Source organism: Choristoneura fumiferana, chromosome 3 (assembly GCF_025370935.1).
Source record: "Choristoneura fumiferana chromosome 3, NRCan_CFum_1, whole genome shotgun sequence".
NCBI lineage: Eukaryota > Metazoa > Arthropoda > Insecta > Lepidoptera > Tortricidae > Choristoneura > Choristoneura fumiferana.
Genome location: NC_133474.1, coordinates 17018111 through 17041452, shown reverse-complemented (window position 1 = coordinate 17041452; position 23342 = coordinate 17018111). Strand labels below are relative to the sequence as shown.

The following is a 23342-nucleotide window of genomic DNA, read 5'->3' as shown; positions in this document are numbered from 1 at the left end:
TTTTATCCGGAAGATTATTATTTTTGTCGTCCTTTTGGAAATTTTTAAGAAGATAGTTAATTTAAATTTCCTTGAGTAAATACGTAGAATATCTATTACTACTATAATAGTTATTTGTACAACAAGAGCGCAAAGTTGTTTTTTGTTGCGAGTGTTGATTTTGAATCCCGAGTAAGCGAAGGATTCTATAATTGAATCACGAGCGTTAGCGAGTGATTCTAGGTTAAAATCCTGAGAGCAACAAGGGATTCAAACACGAGATACAAAAAAAACTTTGGTCTCGTGTGACACATACAATTTTTCAGCTCAGCAGAGAACATAATTTAAATGTAACATAAGAATAAAAACACATATACCTACCTGTTTAAAAACAAACACAATTTTTAAATCATCATCATCATCATCATCATCATCGGCCTATCTTAGTCCACTGCTGGACATAGGCCTCTCCAGTTGCACGCCACTGAGCACGATCCTCGGCCAGTCTCATCCAGTTCTTACCAGCTAACCTGCGAAGATCATCGCTCCACCTAGTCTGAGGGCGTCCTACGCCACGCTTGCCGATTCGCGGTCTCCACTCAAGAACTCGCTTAAATTTTAAATATAATACGATTATTAAGAAAAATATAATAATCACGTTTAAAACCCTTACTCAAAAATGATACGTACAGTCGCGATTACATCTTTAAAAAGTCACCAGAAAGTTAAGAAAGCCAAACATTGTTGAAAAGCGGTAAGTAGAGAGGTTTTGAATTCGGAACGAAAAAGTGTCCAGTGGGTACAATACATGAACAATAAACGTATAATTTATTATAAACGTTATTAAACCTTTAAATATGATTTTATTAAGATTTCTATTACATAAAAATAAATAGATTTGTTACAAATTCATTCGAATTGATAAATATTTATTCCAACTGTAGAGGCAGTATACTGAATTCTTTTATAAAAAAAAAACAAGGGAAGTGGCTTTCGTGCCACGAGGTTGCATACTTTATTAAAAAATCGGGAAAAAATTACATTTTGGAAATATTTTGTTGTCATGTAATTTATTAGGTATCGATATATTTTTAATACCATAAATTTAATTTAAGATTGTAATCAACACATTTGATCCTATCTCTCGCTTTTCGTGTTGAAGTAAAAGTGACAGATCAAAGTGAAGTTCAAATATTTGGAATTCAGTGAGTAGACCCAACACTGTACTCAGCATTTTAAAAAAATAATTAAAAAGTTACTTTGTCTCACGGAGTGAGCAAAATGTGATTTTGCTCACTGATTTCTCATAGCAAAACCTGCCTGTTTGAGGTGCTGAGGTGAAAAATATTTTCCTTCACGATGTAACTACCAAGGAAGCAACTTAGGTACCATGACTTTTTTTCAGTAGTAATGCGAGCAAAAATATAATTAATTTAAACAAAAATTACCTATGAAAAGAATGACCCTTATTACAATCTCAATATAATACGATCAAAATGGGTCTAAGTATCGGCGCTCAACAAGATACGTTAACGACGTGTCATCACAAAACGATCAATATCATAAGCGTTTAAAACCAATTCTGTCGGCGGCCGGCCATACACGCGACAGCAAATCACAATCGCATCTCGGGACAATGCTCATTGCGAGATCAGAGGGGTGCGCGCCCCAGCTGCGTGCCCCGATCGATTGGTGGACCGCGACAACTTCTCGCCACAGACTCGCTGCACTATCCGGCACAACAGCTCCCAACCCAAACGTGCCGTCCTAATCACGGAACAAAAATATTATTTTTTTAGTGTTATGTGTTAGCATTTTTTAACATGGAGGGGCGAAGGGCTTGGGATGGCGTGCCGGTGGAGTCGCACTCGCCGCCCCAGTCGGTGCCGGGGCGGAGGACGCCGCTGGGAGCCGTGGGCCTCGGAGGGTTCTATATGCAGGGCGGCCAGCCCCCGCCGCCGCCGCAACATTGCTATCCCACTGACGAGAACCAACCAGAACCAGGCACCAGCTACGGCCAAAGGTAACGCCACTGTTGATTATACTTCAAATTCTAAATCCTAATGTGATCACATCATTTCCAATACCGGCAAACAGTAACAGTAATGAAAATTACGCTAGTTTTCTTTACGTCTATTTATTTTTGTTCAACTTTTACAACAACTTAAATTTTGCTTTTATTCTTTTTTTACAAGAACTTGTCCTTACCTACTAATACTTAAAATGCGAAAGGAACTCTGTCTGTCTGTTGGTCTGTATCTCTATCTGCATCTGTGTCTGTCTCTCTGTCTGTGACGCTCAAACTGCTGAACCGATTTAGTATGCATATAGTTTGAGACCCTGGGAACGACATATTAGGATATTTTTTTTTACACGAAACTGCATAGTTTCCGCGGGATAGTGCAGACGGAGTCGCGGACAAAAGCTAGTTGTTTAAAAAGTGACATTTTAAGGTCATCACAATTGATAACGGTCGATAAGGACGTCAATTTTGGATGATTATCTCATCGGGTGTAATAGTATCATTGTCTACTTAGCATAATCGAGTGCCAGTCGGGAGCCGGTGGGAAGATCCAGTGCTGAGCATGCGCCTTGTCGGGAGCGATTAGTTTTGAATGGTTTCTATCGTGGGGGATTCAATGAGTAATGGCAGTCGATAATATTTATACTTGGCGCAATTCATTTACTTAATATTTAGGTACAGTCGGTGCCCTAACATAAGTATCCATTTTTTGCGCAACTAGTATGAAAAAGTGGATACATACGTTAGGGAACCGACTGTACTTAGGAGGAGGATGGAATTTTAAAGTTGTGCTGCTTTAACGCCAAAGTATAGGTAGTTAGGTGACGCAGCTTCGCTGGGGACGAAACTCAATATCACGCGTTTTAACTTGAAATCATTAGAACCGTTTCTGAAACCACTAAATAATTAAATAAATTAATAAATAATTACTCTTTTAAAGGTATTATTAAGTAAGGCAATGTTAATATGTGGCCATAGCAACTAGTTTAGATACTTGTAAACACTAAAAAACCGACCAAGTGCGAGTCGGACTCGCGCGCCGGATGATCCGTACCGATTTGTAGGTAACTGAGGCACGGAACCCTCAATAAAGTAATCATGTGATGACAACGTTTTTTATACGGTCAACAATTAAAATTATCCATCCTACGAATATTATAAATGCGAAAGTTTATAAGTCTGTTTGTTTGTTTGTTACTTCATCACGACTAAACCACTGAGCCGATTGAGATGAAATTCGGTATACGGATATTTTGAATCCCGGAGAAGGACATAGGATAGGTTTTTATCCCGGAAAATTGCAAAGTTCCCGCGGGACAGCGATAAACGCATTTTAAAACTAAATTTGCCACGTTATTGAATAAATTTAACTTAACTTAAATACCGAAAATACAAACTGCAATATAGATGCATAGAAAAACCAGAAAAATAAGACCAGCGCTGGGAATCGAACCAGGGTTCCGTCAGTGGTACAGACACGAATTTCTCCTAGGTATGCACCACATATCTCAGCTTGTTTGTTTTCTTATTTAGTCACTTAAGCAGCGGGATGACCGTAATTTAAATTTAAATAAAAAATACAAAAAGATTCCAAAAACCAATCTTAATTAACTTAAATACATCCTACGTATCTATTTCTTTATTCTTTTTATTAAATCCCTTCGTATTACACCTAACAAAACAACATATTTGAGTAAAACAGGGCCCAGTTTCTCGAAGAATATTAGTCTAATAATATTAGTGTTTTGTCTCATTTTCTCATACAATTTATGAGACAAAACACTTTTATTATTAGACTAAAAATGCTTTGAGAAACTGGGCCCAGGTAAAGTTTTAAAAAGTTGCGTATTAAGTAACTGTATGTATGTATCAATAGCGTGGCGCCGTAACAACTCGATTCCCATCGGGTTGCCTAAATTTCCTTAGTGTTGTTCATAAATACCAATGGCTAAAGTAGTACATCTACGTTAACTGCGAGCTGTTGCATCTTAATACATCCTAACTCACGCTTCTCTCACTCTTCGGATTACCTAACAAATGTTCACTCCACGCTACTGTATTTCATTCACACACGTTGGATTAATAAAGCGAAATCAGTGAGAAAATGAGCAGTTAACAACATTAAACTGTTATCATCAAAATCCTTTTATTCAAGTCGCGTCACTTATCAATACCGTTCGGTACTCGAAAGAAAAGATCGGTTTACTTTTTCTTTCTCATTTGCATCGTCAGGAAAATTAAGAAAACCCTCGAGTCCCGAGGAACATTAACATTCTGGTTATATTGAGCAAGTCTATTGATTTTTCCTTTGAATAAATGACATCTTGCATCTTGCATGGTATCGGGGCATTCATCTTGGCAATGATGGTCTTTCCGAAAGCGCTGGTAGTTAAAAAAATGACGTGTATAAGTGCCCGTTGCGGCCTATTTACAGAATAAACTATTTGAATTTGATTGTTGCCCATTGCATCTACATACTATTTAAAATTGTCACGATTATATGACATATGTACCGATTGAGATTTTCACCACATGTGCACATGTGCACAAAGGGTAGTCCACAATAACGCACTTCTAATGGAGTGGCATCTGCATACAAAGGGGCCGCGGGCGCACCCCTAACAAGTGCTTCACTTTCTCGTTTATACAACCAAGCTATGGCGAGCAAACTAGAGTTTGGTCTTAATTATCCGAGCAGCACTTCGATATTTACTATATAGTTTTCATGTGCATCGAACATATTAAAACAAACACGCAAGTTCGTACGCAAAATCTACATGTACATGTACCATCAGCCAAATAAGTGGTCTATCAATTTTTAATCAAGTTCCTATCCTATCAAATGAATATGTCGCTAAAGTCGAACTTTCAAGTTGACAGACACCTCTATTGGCATTATTGTTTTATGACAGCAAACGATTATCAACTTTAGGCTTTACTTAAACCAAACTGAATCTTGACAGCTACTACAACTTGGGACTTTACTTAAACCAAACTGACTCTTGACAGCTACTAAACAAAGTTTACTTGGCCAGATTATAGATATTAAGATACGAGCTTTTTCAAAATAATGACGATCAACACGCGTAGGAACCAACACATACAACTGAAGAAAAAAAGTCTAATTATTTTTTAACAAAAATAGAACCGACTACAAAAAACTTGAAAATAATTTTCTACTAGCTTGAAGTCGGTGCCTCAGCACGAGCCAACAGGAGTGATTGAAGCCCAATAACATTACCTCCTACTATAGTCCTTTTTTTGAAGTCGGTTAAACATATGATAATTGTAACAGTCTTAGTGATTCGCGGTTTATTTACACTAGAAATTATTTGCTACGGGATGCAGACCGGGACTACCTTTAATGAATATCGAGAGTTCATTAAAGTCAATCATGGACTATACCTCGTGGCAAATACCTATGTCTAATGATAATTGTTTCTGCAAATCGTTGTTTAAGTTCAATACCCCGCAGTAGGGTTTTAAGCCTAAAATATCATTTAAATACATTCTTACTTACACTCCCTCAGCGTATTATGGGCCCACAACCTCATCTATTGTTCGCTGTAGAATTGGCCACTTGTTCCTTTCTACGGAAGGAAACCCTTGTCCAAAGTTTAAATTTAACAAATGGCGCCTTAATTTATGACTCCTGAGTGCACAATTACCATGAGACATTAATTATTTCAGTTTCCTGAATTAAAACGAAAACGTCGTTTCGGGCCACGCTAGAGTTCCATAGGCACTAAGTATGCGGCAAATGCTTTTGTAAAATCTATGTAGTAATCGTTGTTTGCACTAACTCCGGGAATTGTTATACGTTTAAAAAAATGTTTAACTGGAAGGAGGGGCGATTCTCGACAGTCATACCAAATTACAGCTTTTTAGTAGTAACTGAAAGTTCTTTGAGCTAACTAATCTAAAGCTAAACGGACAGCTGACGAACGTGGTGGAACTATGAGGATGTCAGTTTTGCTATTTCAACTAAGGAACATAATAAAGAATAAATAAATAAATAAACATTCATCGAGCTTCGGGAAAGTCTTTGGTCCTAACAAAACAAAAGGTTCAGGAAAGGATGGCAATTGAAAGGATGTTCATTCATTATTGTGTCCTTTTCTACTTGCAGACCGATGGGCGAAGGAAAATCGAAACAGAAAATGCGACAAGGAAAAACAGTTCGATTGAATATTAATGCGAGGGAACGCAGAAGGATGCACGATTTGGTAAGAAAGTGTTCTTCTGTTTTCAGTTTTTTCGTCGTGTAAGATATGGCTTAGTATTTAATACCTACTCCTCCAGTAAAGTATGTTAAAAATACGGCTGTGCAGAGTTCCTAATCGTCTCCTGAATCACCTGTTATTACACAGTTTACAATATAATTGTGTACAGGCGGTAAATAATGAATTACGAACGAGAGTCTATTAGAAGCCCGAAGTGCCGAAGTCGAAGACTGAGCGCTTTAATGAGTCGATGTTCGTAATTCTAGTACCGCCCGTGCGACATACAATGTTTTTGATCACATTTGCGAGTTAAATTGTATATTTGTAAAAGAAAAAATAATATTTTTCAAAAATTGCCCCCCCCCCAGCATGTGCCCGACGTGCGCGCGCCATGCAGTAACAAACTCATTTACCGACCATGGGCTTCATGACAAGAAAATTAGTACGGGCAATGACTCATTGTTTTATTTGGGGGGTTGCAAGCAAGGTAGCCTGCATGTTACGACACTGTTTACGAGCAAGTGTGAAGAAAAATATATAAAAATCTTGATTCCTGTGACCTGTGTGTGACCGACACGACCTGTGATACAGAACTCTTAAAAATCAATCCCGCTTTTGGATAGTAAGTAAATAAAACTGCCGATAAGTACTTTTTGGCTTAAAGTAATCTTAAACAATTCCAGAACGATGCCCTCGACGAGCTGCGCAGTGTGATCCCATACGCGCACTCACCGTCCGTCCGTAAACTGTCCAAGATCGCGACGCTGTTGCTAGCAAAGAACTATATCCTCATGCAGGCCAGCGCCTTGGAGGAGTTGCGGAGGTAAACCAACAACAATAAGCCGTCACTGCCTCCAGTTATACACACACAAAATAAGAGTGCTTGACGTTTTGTTCCACAGACAAGTTAACCCATAATACGCGTTACACCTCGGGAATAAGCTACAACTGGAGACTTTTCTGACAAGTTTCAGAATGAATGCCATAATACCTAAAAGTTTATACGAGTTTCCAGCTTCTCATCATTCCTAGGCTGACTCAATTAAATTGCTTACACTTCGTTTATTGGGTCATTCATGATGATATGAAATAGGTAATATTTTTTGTTTGTTTTGTGAAAAAAGACGGTCATCGTTACTTGCCGCGATTACTTGGATTAGTTACAGTTAAAAGTGGAAAAAAAATCGTGTAAAAGTTCGTGTGTTTGGTGGACGTTGACTCTAGTCTGTTAAGCTTTTTTTATAAAAAAAAACACCTCGCTTCTCTGCTACCAAATGTGCAAGACGGCTACGTTTCTACGCCACAACAAACATGTGTTTTCATGCAGTTATAAAACTAGCTACTGTTCATTAAAGCCTACGAGTAGTACATTCTGCACTGAGAGGAATTAACGCAATCTACTTAGACCAAGATAATTAGGTAGCAATCAAAAATTTAACAAACATAACATTTTTCAATAAGTTAGAGAGCTTAAATTATTGTCGAGTGATCATGTATGAGGTGAGGTGATTGCTTGCTTAGAGGTAGAAAGTATTTCTGATTTGTACAAGGGCTGATGTAACTAAACTCTTGTCTTTTTCAGATTAGTGGCGTACCTCCAGGGCACGGCGACGGCGGCTGGCATAGTTCCGCCTCCTGGCTTCGACCTGGCGGCGTTCCCGGCAGCCGCCAAGTTCCTGCAGCCACCCGCGCCCGGCCCGCCGGCGCCGCCCGACCCGCCATCTTGAGACCCGCCCGTCAAGCTCGAGCCGGCCACGGCACCACCCTAGTGGTACTATTAGTACTAGTATCGTGTAGCGCCAACATCAAAACTGTACATTTTGATGTCTAAGTTTAACAGAGTTCTTTATGTACTTACGTTACGAATCGTGCAAAGGTGTCTTTTGCATCTTCTTTATGTAGAGTGAAAAATATGATGTATGAATGAAATGTAAGTATCTATAGATGACATATGTATATTAATAAAATTAGACAAAAACTTTCGAATATAAATATGGAATGGGACATGGTACCTATGTGCCAGTTGGGAAATTAGGACATCTCTTGTTGCTCAACTTACAATAGTTACTGCTACGAGTCTACGCCGTAGCACTATTCGATACTTTGTGGAACTGATTGATCTGGTCGTGTAGCTAATTGGTAGGACGGTATTTAAAATGTCTGCTAGAAACATCCTTGTTAAGGTATTTAAACATCTAATATTTTTGATTTAAAAATGATATAGAAATTATTAGGCCAGACTGGAAACGAATAAGTACATAAGTTAGTACGTATATTTACTAGGATGGAGAGGAAATATTTAAGAATTTTCGAATAACTAAGACGTCTCACTTAAATATGTATATTTTACGTGCATCGTTTAGCATCTCAGTCAAGTTTAAAAGATTTTTAAACTTGTCCAATGTTAACTGAACGGATCGTAGGTGAGCACATGTTTAGTTTCTGGAATAGTCCAGTGAGATTGAGAATTAAGAGTACATTATAATTTTTTAAGAAACGTTAGACATATGAACTAACAAATCGCCTAAGCCTACGAGTATGAAAAAAGTTTGTTCTTGATACCTGCCACTTTATGGCGCTGCCATGCCAATAGTAATTAAGAAGTTTCGAGAACGTGTTCGTGATGGTCTGTTATGTCAAAAACGTGCACTAGAGGTATATGTAAAAGATCTGGGGACCGATTTTTAAAGTCATAGCGGCCGAAAGTATCATTCGATGGGTGGGAAATCACATGCTTGTTCTAGTCCGGTCAAAAGTAAAAAAAAATACTCAAAAAAAATTTACTCGCTGTTCAGTAACTGAACTAACCAACCGCAGGCACTAGATATGTTTCACGTTCACGCGGGCCCTGCGCGTATTGGGTACTTCACTATTGAAGACACACCTATAAGAAGCAGGTGTGTGCAAATTTCGAAGTTTTTTTCTTAACGTTACAATAGAACATAAAACACATGATATTAACTAATAATAATAGAATGATGAACCAAAGTTAACCCTTAAATGAATTTCTTGCAGTTAACCTTAATATGCATGTGAGTAATGTGATTTTGAAATCGTTCCCCTGATCAGTTTGTTTAAAAATATGCCACTGTAAATGTGAAACGGTGAGTGTCAGGATTCTTGTTTGTGCCACATAAAATTTACCGCTAGTATTTTCTTATAGAATACAAATAACTTTTTTTAAGGCTTACTTGTCTATTTCATATTTTAAGACTAGATATTTGAAGTGGTATAAAAGTAAGTTATGTTATTTCTCTACTTGAACACAAGAGAGGACTGTGAATCAACGTGCCAAAATAATTAAGGAACGTCTCTTAAATATGTAACCAATTTATAAATTGTTGTATAATATTCTTATAGTTTTGTAGAATTTATAATACGAACGTGTATTAACTTACAACCTTGTGGTTTGTGGATTATTGTAAGTTGGTGATAACTTATTTAATTGCAAACTCTTAATAATTAACTTAAATATATATACATTTAGATAGCTAGTAATAACTCAACAAGTGTTGATAAGCCAAAGTAAAAATGTGATTGTTATTAGCAATAATATTATTTAATACTTTATAGTATTTTAATTCACGTCTTAAAAATAAACGTATAAGTAGTGTTATAGTTTTCATTGATTTCTCTATGATCGATTCCCCTGTAATATAAGAGTGATGGTAATTACGTGGTCAATAAGACGATAGCTGTAGTTGAGCGTAAAGAGAACAAGAACCTTTTTATTAAGTAAACCTTAGATGATTGTCACCTTAGATTATCATTATCATGATTGTCGCTGACACAAGCAATATGCTCTTATGAGTAGCAGTAAACTATTGTGTTACTGCTAAACACTAAAAGTGGCCAATTGCCATACTACACCCCTGCCAAAGCATTAAATTATAAATAAGTTTTTGGTAAAAAAATCATTTTAATACAACCTTTTTTTGCTGACTGTATTTTTTGTTGACTGTAATTGTATTTTCACCCAATAGTACATTACTGCAGAGGCCGGGAAAGAAAGGCTTGCAGGCCGAGTATGTATAGAGGTTAGGTATACGAGGCTGGCATGTTCTTTCACTCCGAGGCTTGTATAGTGCTTTTCTCAAACATGCACTAAAATAAATAAATACTCCTAGAAATCAATGTTTTATTCGTAAGACAACTAAAATTGTACCAGACTCAAATTATAACTGCCATATATCTGCACAAGTGTTTATTTCATTCTAACATGATTTTTTATAACGTTAATATAATCCCAATAAAATCAAATTGCTATAAAACATGTAGGTATTTATAACATTATAACTGACTACAAAAATAAAAAAACACGTTTCTAAACGAAACTTTTAAAATAACAATGGAACTTAATTTGCAAGCCAGGAAAAAAAATGGCTAAAGCCCAAGTCCAGTCAATCGAAAAAAAAAGACAATGACACTTGTCAATTTACCCGCCAAAACTTTTTTTTATTTTGTTTGCTGTTCGGCTTTTAGGGCCATTATACACGAACTGCAGCCCATTTAATCAGCAACATTAATACTTTATTATGTAAATTAATTTTTAATTTGACGTAAAGCGCATCGGTAATATTTATATATTTACATATAGAATATTCACAGTCCTGTGAATTTATTCAGTAACTAATAAATGAACCATAGAAAATCAGATTATTAATTTCAAGTCGTGTATCGCTTTATCGGCCTTTATCGTTTATATTTGACGTTTTGCATTGAAACAAAAGACTGTTGTCAGAGGCGTCTTTTCTTTACCTATAGTGCAGGGTGTGCGTTGCACACGGGCGCAGCGGTGTTAGGGGCGCCGGCCGCGGCACCACAGAGTACTTTATACATTTTGTACCTATTCCATTTTGACCGCGCCCTTCCTAAATGGCGTCAAAGTAATAATTGCACACGGGCGCTACAAGGACTAAAGACGCCGCTGACTGTTGTCTTGCAGGCCTAGGCCTGCAACAGTATATTTTGAAGCCTGTTATATGGAACACAACATAAACATTACATAGCATGTTTGAGAAAAGTACATTTGCATACCAAATTTCAAATTTCAAGTTGGCATCGGCCATTAACCGTTGAACAGTTCCGTCTTGTGGAGACGATCCTGGCCGGAATACCAGGATATCACTACCTACCAGATTATTGTATTGTCACGCAAGCTACATAAGTATACCAAATTTCAAGTCAATCCAACTACTGGAAGTTTGTCGAATTTAACTTGCAAGATTTGATTACAGACAGACAGACAGGTAAAACTAAATAAAAGCTTGTGATAAAAAATGTTTTATTCTGTTTTTATAGTCTCGTATATGAAAATGAAAAGACATTGAATGGGATCACTTCGTAGTGCGTCTGTCAGTCTGCCAAGAACCTTTTTCTCGAGAACGCGTGCAGTTACCAATTTGAAATTAATAGTATGCATATGGATTACGGTTTCTAGCCACCATAAAAATAAAATGTCTTTGGAGTTATGGGAAAAACTTTAAAAATATTAAGAATAATATGGCTAAAAATGCTTTTTGGCAACTTGTATGGCCTTGTTAACACGATGCTCATACTGTGAAATTTTGAAGACTATAGCTCCAACCGTTTGGATGTAACCTATGTGACGGCGTTCAGACGACGGAAGGATACGCGAGTGACAGCAATAGAGCACCTCTTGGACCCTTCGGGTACAGAACCCTAAAAAAAAAAAAACAATATAAATAAAATCATTGAGCACTAGTGTGCTCGAATCATTGTATCACTTGCCACGATTGGCACACGTGTGATTGATGCACCCCACGCCAGATATGATATGGTTTTCAATGTTTTATACTATCCGGTATGACTTTACTTGCAACAAACTGCTACCACTTAGGTACAATCCTTTTACGTACCTATGACTAACTATTATAGTCCCTGAGCCTAGCCCCAAATTGCCTTCATAAATGTAAATCTTAATACATATAAATCTTCGTCAAAAAAAATCAGTATCGAGTCTGATGTTACTCTGTGTGTTGACGCGCCATGCCACGGGAGAAGATGTAACTACCATCCACAGTAGATCACTACCTAGTCAACTTGTCTTGACGAACATTCCTTAAGTACGTGGTTAAGCACATTGACGGTAGGTGGCGCTAGCAGTCTCTGCTGTCTGAAACGCGACTGATCAATATTAAAACAACGTAAATCTAGAACTTATTTAAATCACGAAGATAGCATCGATAGTATTTTTGTTAGCATAAACGTTTCAATATACCTTGGAAATTTTGGTCTTCTTCTTGATACCGTTTAAGCTATATCCCGAAAGAGCAAACCGAGCTGCTGCCACTCATGTTTGCGCTTACAGTGTGAGATAAAGATAGCTACAATATTATCTATCAGGTACTTAAACGTCGGATAAAGTTGTAATCACGCTCATCAGATCTAATTGAGTAAAACAAGCTCTAAACTTCAAGTAAGTAAGAGAGCTGAAATTACTGGCACATAAGGTCTACTCTGTCTTAGCCCTCAAGGCGTTAGCATCATTAGATGACATGCTTATGTATGCCGCTGCATTTCATAAAAAATATAATATAACTATTTATTTCTTCAACGTGTAAGCGTCTTGCTAACAACCAAAGGTTGCGTTACGTTCGTAATCTGTCCGTATTGTTATTGATACACATTACAATAACAAAACATTACAACGAGCAACATTATGGTGACGTCATCCTTTTATGTACTCTACCTACATATTACTTAGAAAAAGAATTATAATTACACAATGTTGGCTCCCCGGTATGTGTCATACGAAAAATATGTTCCTAGAAGTTATTGTAGGAACATTGTTTTTTAATCACTAAATAAATAAATGAGCATGGTCTATAAAAATCCATTTAATACAGATTTTTCTCCAACTTGCTCGGAAATGTTCTAATTAATGTTGGAAAAATCGAAGGGAAGTCCATCGTTCGTTATATGCGTTGATGCAATAATAAATTTTAAAAAAAATGGCATTACTTCTCGGACATGTCCGGGAAGTGTTTATTATTGTGCAAGTTTTTTACTTTTAATTTCACCCAAAACCGAAAATTCACCAAACAGCCAGCCAGGTGTCCAATAGTCACGAACAAAAACCGAGATAAAAAAAAAAGTTGTTTGCTGCGTTTACCTAATGCCAATAATGATTGTGTCCCAAATCAAAATAAGTTGTATTTAGACTTAATTATCTTCTCGGACTGCTAAATATTTTGTAACAAAGGTATGTTTTTTTAATGTTGTGCGTTTACGAATTGCCGCTTTAACGAAAAGTAAAAATGTATAATATTTATATTTACTAATCCTGTCAGTTTTCTTAAAATTTATTTTGAGTACTATATTGTATGTGGAACCAAATATACGATTCGGACCCAAAACTTTGATATCGAAATTGAGGCGGGAACGTGAATTTCATTTTGTCAAGGAAAATAAAATGAGTTCTACAAGTAGTGACGAAAATATCTTAATGGGCACACCACAAACTCCTTACTCGTAGCGTAGCATCTTTTATCAGTAAGTTTTATTTTTATTACTATTTAAGTGTTAATTTTGTTTAGATTGTAGGTAGATTGTTATATAAACATATTGTTCGTTTTATTTCCGTACTTATATTTATTCCGATAAATTCAGAGGTGCGAGCTCGGGTTTGAACCAGTGATCCTTCACTTGAGAGGCCATAGGTTAAACAATTTGGCTACCATCACAAACAAACATGTGCGTATACGTTCCACTGCAGGGCACAAGCATCCTCTCAGAAATGTTTGTTCGTTGTAATTCTCACGTGAGCTCAGTGTGGATTGGGAACTTCACACGCACCATTGATTTGCTTTGCAGGTTTGTGCAGGTTTCATTAGCATGATTCACAAATAATTTCGCAGACGAATTTCGAAACGGTCTGGACGCGAGCGTAGTTTACACCAACTTTTCCCTGCTTGGAAACCCACAGGTTAAACCACTAGGCTAATTCAGCTTAAGACATGTATGCTTTTAATAAGTAACCTATTTCTCTAGAAAATAAACCCGTAAAGGATCTAAGTGGAAACTCCCCGGTTTACCCAGAAAATCAAACTGAGCGAGTTACCTAATTGATTTACCTGCCGCCACCTCCGGCGACAATCAACGAGGTAATCTTCAGCGGGATTAATCGCAGGTATACATACAAGGATGTTCAAAGGTTGTGGCTGGAACTTGAATACTTAAATAGTATGGAAATAAGTAAATAAACCTCAAACTTTTTCTATATACATATTATCAAATGAGAGAGAGAGAGAGAGAGAAATATTTATCTACACATATTCGATACACAGAAAAAACAAGTTAGGAAGAAAAAAAACATCAAATAGTATAAGTTTGGGCCCACTCAGCATAATGTTGCGGCAAGCCACAACGCTGTTTTTCAGTGGGACCCGTTAAAACTAAACACATAAAAACATGTACACAGTAGGGAGGCTGTGACGACACGAACGCCAGCGGAAAGTAGTTCGCAAATAAAGTTATATTCCGGAAGAATGTATGGCAACACTTGTTCAGTTTAACCATTTTCGAACAAATCTACTCAACTATGATGCTGAAAAAATCTACATACATAATACATATCTATATCTATAGACCCCGCAACAACGAACAAATTAAGAGAAAAAAAATTGGTCAAGTGCGAGTCGGACTCGTACATGAAGTAAACAGTTCAGTAGAAGTTTTTCTTAAAATTCTTCTAATAAGTTTATTTTTGCTGACTGTACTTTATGCCCCTGGTTACCAAAGTACTCGTCAAGACGAATCAAACGAGTCCAAACTCGAGGCGGTCGTGTCGTTTATCACAGAGTTCCTATGGTCACCCGCTAGCTTTAGAAACCCCTACACAGCCAGTCACGGTGTCTGTGTGAATGGAGGATTATCGGCATTAATAGTGGCCATTATCATTGATTGTGTATAGACAATTTTCATGGCGTGGAAATAACCTCAAAATGACAATTGTGCAAAAATGTAAAAAAATCGATTTAATTTTATAAAACACGATTAATGATTACGAAAATGAACATATTTAATAAATCCATAGTCCAATTAGTTATTAAATAGTTTTCAAGTTTGAATTTGTTGGCTAAATGTCCAACCATTTTGTTCCAAACTACATGGAACAAGAAATGTTACCTAGCTTGTTTATGGTATTTTTTTATTTCTTTTCTGTCCTTCAAATCAAATTTGTTGACTTTTATAATTTTAAATTGATCCGTCCAATAAACGTGATTTGATTTCCTATAAAACTAAATTTTCTTTATTTGTTCCGCATATTCACTCAAAGTGCCCATAGCACAAGGTCTATAACCAAAGATCGTGCAGAACACATTTAAACAAAAAAAAACAGCGAAACACATTTTGGTTGCCATTTGAAATTTAAACATTTTGTATAGAACGTCGTTTTTTTTCCTCGCATTCAAAGTGAAAAGTAGTGTTTGACGCGAGACTCTCGCGAGACTAAACAAGCTTAATGACACTCGAACTATAGCCACCCTCGCTCTGCTCGTGTGGCTAAACATCCATGTCATTATGGCTTGTTTTAGTCCCTTGTTGAACAATGTACTATTTGAGCACTTAACGAATACGGCAGCGACAGCTTTTAAAAATGGGTACGTTATATGGTAAATATTTTGTGTACCTACGTGGGATCACGTACGTAGAGCGAATGCATACTCGCGTGTCATGCGGTACAAACTTGACGCCAGCAAGCAGTGGAACGGGCAGTGGAGCGGCGAGAGTGTTTTCTGTCCATTGCGCAGCCAAGACGCTTGCTCCAGTTGTTACCCTCCAGTACACGCAGTGACAGAGAAATCGCTAGCCGCGCCGCTGCACGCCCCGGTGGCCGCCGCCCTTCTGTTCGCGACCTACGAGTAGTGGTAGGTGTAGTGTGGCTGATGATTATTGATTGGACAGTTTGTCGTCACCTTGCCTTACCTGATTTACTGACGAGAATTTGAACCTAAATTAAATGAAGTTATTTTTTTGTCTTAATACTAAAAGTAAAGTTAACACAAAGTAAAGTAAGTAAAGTAGTGAAAAACTTTAGTAAAGGTCTTGTCTAACTCTACTTGACATGATACATTACAAAAACAATATTTTTCATTTTGACAAACAAACTTAGAGTTCTATTAGGTATCGCATTGGCAAAAGGCGATTTTGATATATTCATTTTGACATCTAGGCAAGACAGATTGCATTTTATAGCAAGCTAGTCTAGAGGCCCAATTGTCTAACGCGCTGACATCATATCTCTTTCTACCCTCATCCTAGACCGTGTAACAGAAAGAAATGGTGAAAACGATCGTGATACCAAGTGCGTTGAATAATAAGGCCTTAGTCGTAATTCAAATTCGGCTTTATTAGATTTATGCGTTCGATCAAGCAAATCCAGCGACGGCGACTATAGTTCAGAACAGCGTTTAATTGGTGGTTCATACCGTTTTTTGAGGCTGGCGAAGTGTAAACAATTCCGTCGGTAGATGTCCAAGCCTGAGGCCAGGCTGAACTCTAGCATAATAGTTATAAATATACTTATTTACTGTAAATTTACTTAAACTTCTTCTTTGAGTCACATCCCTGGTATTGCAGATGTTTATGGGCGGTGGTGATCTCTTACCATCAGGAGACCCACATGCTTGTTTTCCATCCAGTCGAATAAAAAAAAATCTCTCTACAAGTCCACGAATCATACTTTGGAACGAAAAACGAGAACACGGATTGTGGTGTGTACGTGCTACAAAGATGACGTCACCAACACACGCACATAGCGCAGAGTCACGCTACTGCAGGGCTACTACGAAACTCGAAACTCGAAGTTCATATCGTACCGTCCCTCTCGCTCTCGTATTAAATAGTATAACTGTCAGAGGGACCGCACTACACGAACTTCGAGTTTCGATTTTCGTAGTAGCCCTGCTGCTTGCTTGTCTATGAAGTGAAGTATCAAGCGTTTGAACATTTGGTACAGCAATTTCTACAGCAATGCTCTAGCACTTATATAGCAGACGCTAATTATTCGAAATCTACTTATGCTATTTATGACAATACAACTCATGGTTCAAGAATAGTAGTACCTCCTGAGGATTTTGGGGTGGTCTCGCTTGTGGACATTTTTAGTCAAAAAATCGTGTTTCGACCTTTTTCCAGTTAAATCGTTTTAAACCGGTTTAAAAACCAAACCTAACTGGGCCCTAAATACCATATCAGAAAAAACCGGTGGTACAGTCGGTGCCCTAGTATCCACTTTTATTTACAAATAGTACTATGAAAAAGTGGATACATAAGTTAGGGAACCGACCGCACATTGTAAGACAAAAAGTGGTGACAAAACTAGATCATTTTTAACGTTTTTAGGGTCTGTAGATACCTCAGTTGGTGAAAATCTATCTATCAAGCCCCTTTTTTTCAAAATCGCGTTAAAGGTATTTAGGTGACTTTGTGTTTGAGGCTTTACCTACTTCTTGCCTAAGTCTTATAATTCTATATCAACAGGATACACGCTATAGGTTTTAAAACCCACTTTGTTTTGTATGGTTTTGAAATTAAATCAAATTAAATAATTTCGTTTATTTGCACACCGTACGGTAGTATACAGAGCCTGTAGACTTTAATATTTTTTGAGATAAATTTCGAATTGATACCTAGGTACTTATGCTTATTTCCATTAAAAAAGTAGTAACAGGGATAAATCGACAGGTAGACAACGAAGAACTTATTTATGGATTCTCTAGGATTCTATTTGATTCTGTCTGAAACACTAAAAAATACATAAGGAAAAGAGGAAGTAAAAATATTGTCACGAGTACTTTAAATATGGCTGTTAATCTGTGTTATGTTAGTTTTTACTACCTGTAGAAAAGGTGCAAATATGGGGTTTGGTGCAGGTGCATAGAGCATCGGTATTAGGATGGCGTACCATTACAGGTATACGACGTCGTTTTTTATGTTATTTCAACCCGATGCCCAAATTTGTTGCTAGTTTTGTTACGGGGATGCGCTTGTCGGTCCAAGGTAATATGAAGCCAGAACGAGAAAACCACTTAGAAAAGTAGAGAACCGATTTTAATAATAAAAGCTAATAACCAGCGCATGACAACACGCTTTCACGTAAAAAGACACATCGAAATAGGTCGATCCGCTTGAGAGCTACGATTCCACAGACAAACAGATAGACATTGACGTCAAACTTAAATACAACAACTTTATAAAATAATTTCTTACTGTTTCTGTTCTAAAATGCCTTCACGTTATATTTTATTTTATGAAAACCAACATGACTGCTGGCAGCGCACAAAGTTCAAATATTTATTGACGTCATTTATGACCCGTTACCTATGAGTAGGCACAATGATGTAGAGAAGGGACTGTTCCGAACCGCTCTCTATTTATGAAGCAATAACAAAATTTTGCCGGGTACATTTTATTCCTAATAGTACATTGTGCATTAAGGGGCGTAAGAAGGGGATTACTAACGAGAGTCTATAGAAGCCCGACGCCTGAGGTACACACAATGATTTTATTCACATTGCAAGGAAAAAAATGCAAAAAATGGAATTATTTCGTGTCTAAACACTTAACACCTTGCGCAAAGGAAAGACGCTAAGAAAACAACTGAATAAAATAATGGCTACCAGCTAATACAGAGGGTACTACAAAATAAGAAAATCGATATTTGTATCGTACCGTCCCGCTCACTCTCGTATTAAATAATATTTACGTCAGCAAAACGATGCGAACTTCTAATTTCGAATTGCATAGTAGCCCTCCTGATTGTTTTGTGTGCTCTGTCTACCCCATTATACAGGCGTGATGTTTGTGTGTGTGTGTGTAGTAAATTAAAACGTTGGCTGACTTGAAACCTCTTTAGTCTGAAATAACCTACCTACTTACTTTTTATCATAACTCCCTTCCCTTGAGAAGAAAAATTATACGTAAATCCATAACTCCCCCGGGAACAATTGAGGTCCTTTAGTAGGTATACAGCAGGCCTACTACGAAACTCGAAACTCGAAGTTCGTATCGTACCGTCCCTCTCGCTCTCGTATTAAATAGTACAAGTGCCAGAGGGACCGCACGACACGAACTTCGAGTTTCGAATTTCGTAGTAGCCCTGCAGGCATGGAATAACATCATTTGACGAGCAAGTGTGATGAAATAGTAGATTGTGCAACAAGAGCATAAAACGAGCCATTTTACCTGAGGCGTCCATATAGCCACCCGAGCCGGTACGGCGAGGGTAGATAGACACGTCGAGGGGAAAATGGGATTTTCATCACACTTGCTCGTCAATGATGTTATTCCATACCTGTATACTAAAGGACAATGGCCTCAATTGTTCCCGCGGGAACTATGGATTTACGTATAGTTTTTCTCCCCAAAGGCGTTATGACTTTAGTTTTAAAAAGTTAGTAGTTACGTCATTTAATTTGCTATAACCCAATTTTACCCCATAAAAATTTGCCACGCTTCATGAAACTTCGTTATTTTTATATTTTAAATTTATATCAAATTGTTTTGCAATAATTTTAATAAATATTTTTTTAGCACGTTGGAACAATCTGGCCGTAAGACTATTTAAATTTTAAACTAAACACAGTTCTTAGCATTATCTATGGTAGACGACTCGAAAAAAATGACAATCAGAGGGGCTACTACGAAATTCGAAAATCGAAGTTCATATCGTTTTCCTGGATTCGATTTGTAGCATTCGAAGATGGCGGATGTAAGATTGGTTTTTTGAATTTTTTTTGTATTTTTTATTTTGATTGATTTGATGGATTTTTAGTTTTTATATAAATTAAACATTATTAAAAAAAATATGTAGAAACTTTTTTGTTTGTGGCTGTTGACACCTGAACTGAACCTGATTACCTTGGTCTTTGACGAAGGTTTTACTTTATGTCGCACGAACTTTACGAGCATGAGAAGTGAAAAAGTTGTCGGTTAGATTTCCAAAAAATATCTGACATGATTTTTTACTTTTGCAAATTAAACAAAAAAATATGGACATGTTATAGCCGGTTAAAGTTTCGTGTGAGGTCGCACCTATGTACACTTTTTAGGGTTCCGTAGTCAACTAGGTTTCGCCATGTCTGTCCGTCTGTCTGTCTGTCCTCAGCTAAGCTCAGAGACCGTTAGTACTAGAAAGGTTTAATTTGGCATGAATATACATATCAATTACGACGTCAGTGGAAAATAAAAAAATAAAAAAACGATTTTTAGGGTAGCTCCTCATACACGTAAAGTGGGAATGTTTTTTTTTCATTTCCGCTCTATGTTATGTCGTGGGGTATTGTTGTTGTTGTGGGGTGGGGTTGTGTTGTGGGTTTTGTCGGGTGGAGTTGGATAGGTACTTAAAAATGAATAGGGGTTTTAGGGGGTTAGGGGAACCATACGTCTAAAAAATATAAAAAAACACGATGAGAAAATCTACACAGCACAACCTGCGAAGGAATTCAACGGTGTGTGCGCGTGAAGTTCCCAATTTGCATTGGGTCCGCGCGGAAACTACGGCCCAATCCCTCTCATTCTGAGTGGAAGTCTATGCCCAGCAATGGGATGTATATAGGCTGGGATGGATGTATTTTTAACTATATAATAGCTACAACTAGCTTTTCTTTTGGCATGAAAAGATTAATTTGCCTAAAACAAAGCCTAGTAATTTTGTTTGGGCGCTCTTTAATAAGTTTTCCGCAATGCGTTAAAAGGTTTCGTCGGTGTAGTTGTCAGTTAGTCAGTGATGGATCCGTCGTTCACTAAGTTTTATGGTATATAGGTAAGGTAAGTGATGTATTGCTAACTCTTACTTACCGAGAAAAAACTTGTTTCCTTTCGGTATTTTTAAATTAGGCATGTACGTTTTTCTCTCGCAAAAGTTTCCTGCTATTAGTTTTTTAGGGTTCCGGAGCCAAAGTGGCAAAAACGGAACCCTTATAGTTTTACCATGTCTGTCCGTACGTCCGCGGCTTTGCTCAGGGACTATCAATGCTAGAAAGCTGAAATTTTGCATGGATATATATATGTAAACTATGCCGACAAAATGGTACAATAAAAAATAAAAATTTTTTAGAGTACCTCCCATAGACGTAAATTGGGGGTGATTTATTTTTTCTCATCCAACCCTATAGTGTGGGGTATTGTTGGATAGGTCTTTTAAAACCATTTTTGCTTTTTGCAGGTTTGCTTAAACGATTTTTCGATTCATTGGTTTTTTTGCGAAATATTAGTTTAGTGCAAATTTTCATTAAAATCGAGCCCCCCCCCTCTAAAATATAAACCGGTGGGTGGAAAAATTTGAAAAAATTCAGGATGGTAGTAAGTATATCGAACTGTCAAGGAAAACTATAACGGCTAAGTTTGTTTGAGAATTATTAGTAGTTTTACTCTTAAATAGCAGCCTAAGGTATAAAATATACCTAAACTTGGAAGATTCCGTATAAAATACGAAATCATTAGAAAAATAATATAATAATAATAATAATCAGTCACTCAGGCATATCATCTCCGGTTGTTCTCATCTTGCTAACGGTGAGTATTTGCACAGACATAACTTAGTAGCCAGGATTATCCACCAGCAACTTGCTCTTCGATACGGCCTTGTAGACTCTGAGGTGCCGTATTATAGGTATGTCCCTGCGCCAGTTCTTGAAAATGGTCGTGCCACGCTCTATTGGGATCGATCTGTCATCACGGACAGGACATGTAGCCAATAAGCCTGATATCGTACTGACAGATCGATCAAACCGCCAGGCAGTGCTCGTCGACGTCACCATCCCACATGACGAGAACCTCGTGAAGGCCGAGAAGGACAAACTCAGCAAGTACCTTGACTTGGCTCACGAGGTGACTGCTATGTGGGATGTTGACTCGACGATCATTGTCCCGATAGTCGTTTCGGCAAACGGTCTAATAGCGAAGAGTCTCGACCAACATCTCAAGAGACTCTCGCTAGATGGCTGGATCAAGGGCCAGATACAGAAGGCGGTACTTCTGGACACGGCACGCATCGTCCGGAGGTTCCTTACTCTGCGGCCCTGACCACCAGTAGCTTGGGCCCTAACCCGTTACCGGCGGCAAACTAGGTTAGGTTTTTATAATATTTTTATTTTGTATGTACTTTTCTGTATTTTACTTTTTAGAGCTATTATAAAAACCTAAACCTAAGAATGAAAGAAAAATAAAGATGATAATAATAATATAATATATCACGGGACAATTCACACCAATGAGGGCTATCGTTTTTTGTCTCACTAGATGGCGCACTGTTGCGTGAGGTTTTTAAGTATGGTTTTGAAAGTCTGTTATTACGGGCGTGAAAACAAAGTTTAGATTAAAATCATATTTAATACACCTTAAAACCGTACCATATAAATATCGAGCATGCCACAGTGTTGCATAGTCCCTGTTTTGTTCGGAAAAAAGGGAGGACAAAGGTTTCCGAAAGACAAAACTGTCTCAAAACACAGACATTCATTGCCCCGGAACGCATATTTGCCATAATTAATTTCAGATATTGCAAAATATTCACAAAATTATTCTAATTATAAATAAACCCGCGTAGCTCACCCAAAAACTCACGCTACACTAGCGCCTCTAGCGGCGAATTCATTCGCGATAGCCCTCATTGACCTAGTCCCAAAGTAAGCTTATTACTTAATTTTTTTTGTAATGGCTACGGAACCCTATTTTGGGCGTGCCCGACACGCTCTTGGCCGGTTTTTAACTTATACAAGTATATCTAATCGAAAAAAAACGTTTCACGGTTTTAATACTACAAATAGAAAGTCAATTCGGATGTATAGTTATAGTTACCAGTGCCCTTAGTGTAAGTTTTCGGTTACAGAATACGTCTCGATCGCGTTCACGTTTAAAATCTCAATTTGTATGCAAACACGAACAGCGCCTCTCGCGGAACGTTTGCGATGTTCGTGTTTCCATACAAATTGAGATTTTAACGCGAACTCGATCGAGACGTATTTTGTACCGAAAACTTACACTAAGGGCACAGATCACTTTCTGGGGTGTGGTGTCTTAGTGAGTAGAAATTTTCTCTGCCTTAATAATAAATCTGTTCCCTCAATTCTTCCCAAACAAGGTAATAC

The 23342-nt window shown here is 37.5% G+C and overlaps 2 protein-coding genes across 2 annotated transcripts in view; one reads left to right on the top strand and one right to left on the bottom strand.

Moving 5' to 3' along the window:
* Nucleotides 1-23342, bottom strand: part of LOC141426800 (alpha-tocopherol transfer protein-like) — a 321849-nt gene that overhangs the window by 178412 nt on the left and 120095 nt on the right. The window lies entirely within an intron of this gene.
* LOC141426254 (oligodendrocyte transcription factor 1-like) lies at nt 1584-10378 on the top strand. The gene is made up of 4 exons (XM_074085104.1): nt 1584-2002; nt 6132-6228; nt 6909-7048; nt 7808-10378. Exons 1-4 carry the CDS (start codon nt 1803-1805, stop codon nt 7950-7952), a joined length of 582 nt encoding a protein of 193 aa, XP_073941205.1. The 5' UTR covers nt 1584-1802; the 3' UTR covers nt 7953-10378.

Bases quoted from the DNA above. Each gene is read 5' to 3' on its own strand.
- LOC141426254 (XM_074085104.1), top strand. From the start codon at position 1,803: ATGGAGGGGCGAAGGGCTTGGGATGGCGTGCCGGTGGAGTCGCACTCG. The intron at 2,003-6,131 runs GTAACGCCACTG...TTCTACTTGCAG, and splicing joins GGCACCAGCTACGGCCAAAG to ACCGATGGGCGAAGGAAAAT. The intron at 7,049-7,807 runs GTAAACCAACAA...TGTCTTTTTCAG, and splicing joins GCCTTGGAGGAGTTGCGGAG to ATTAGTGGCGTACCTCCAGG.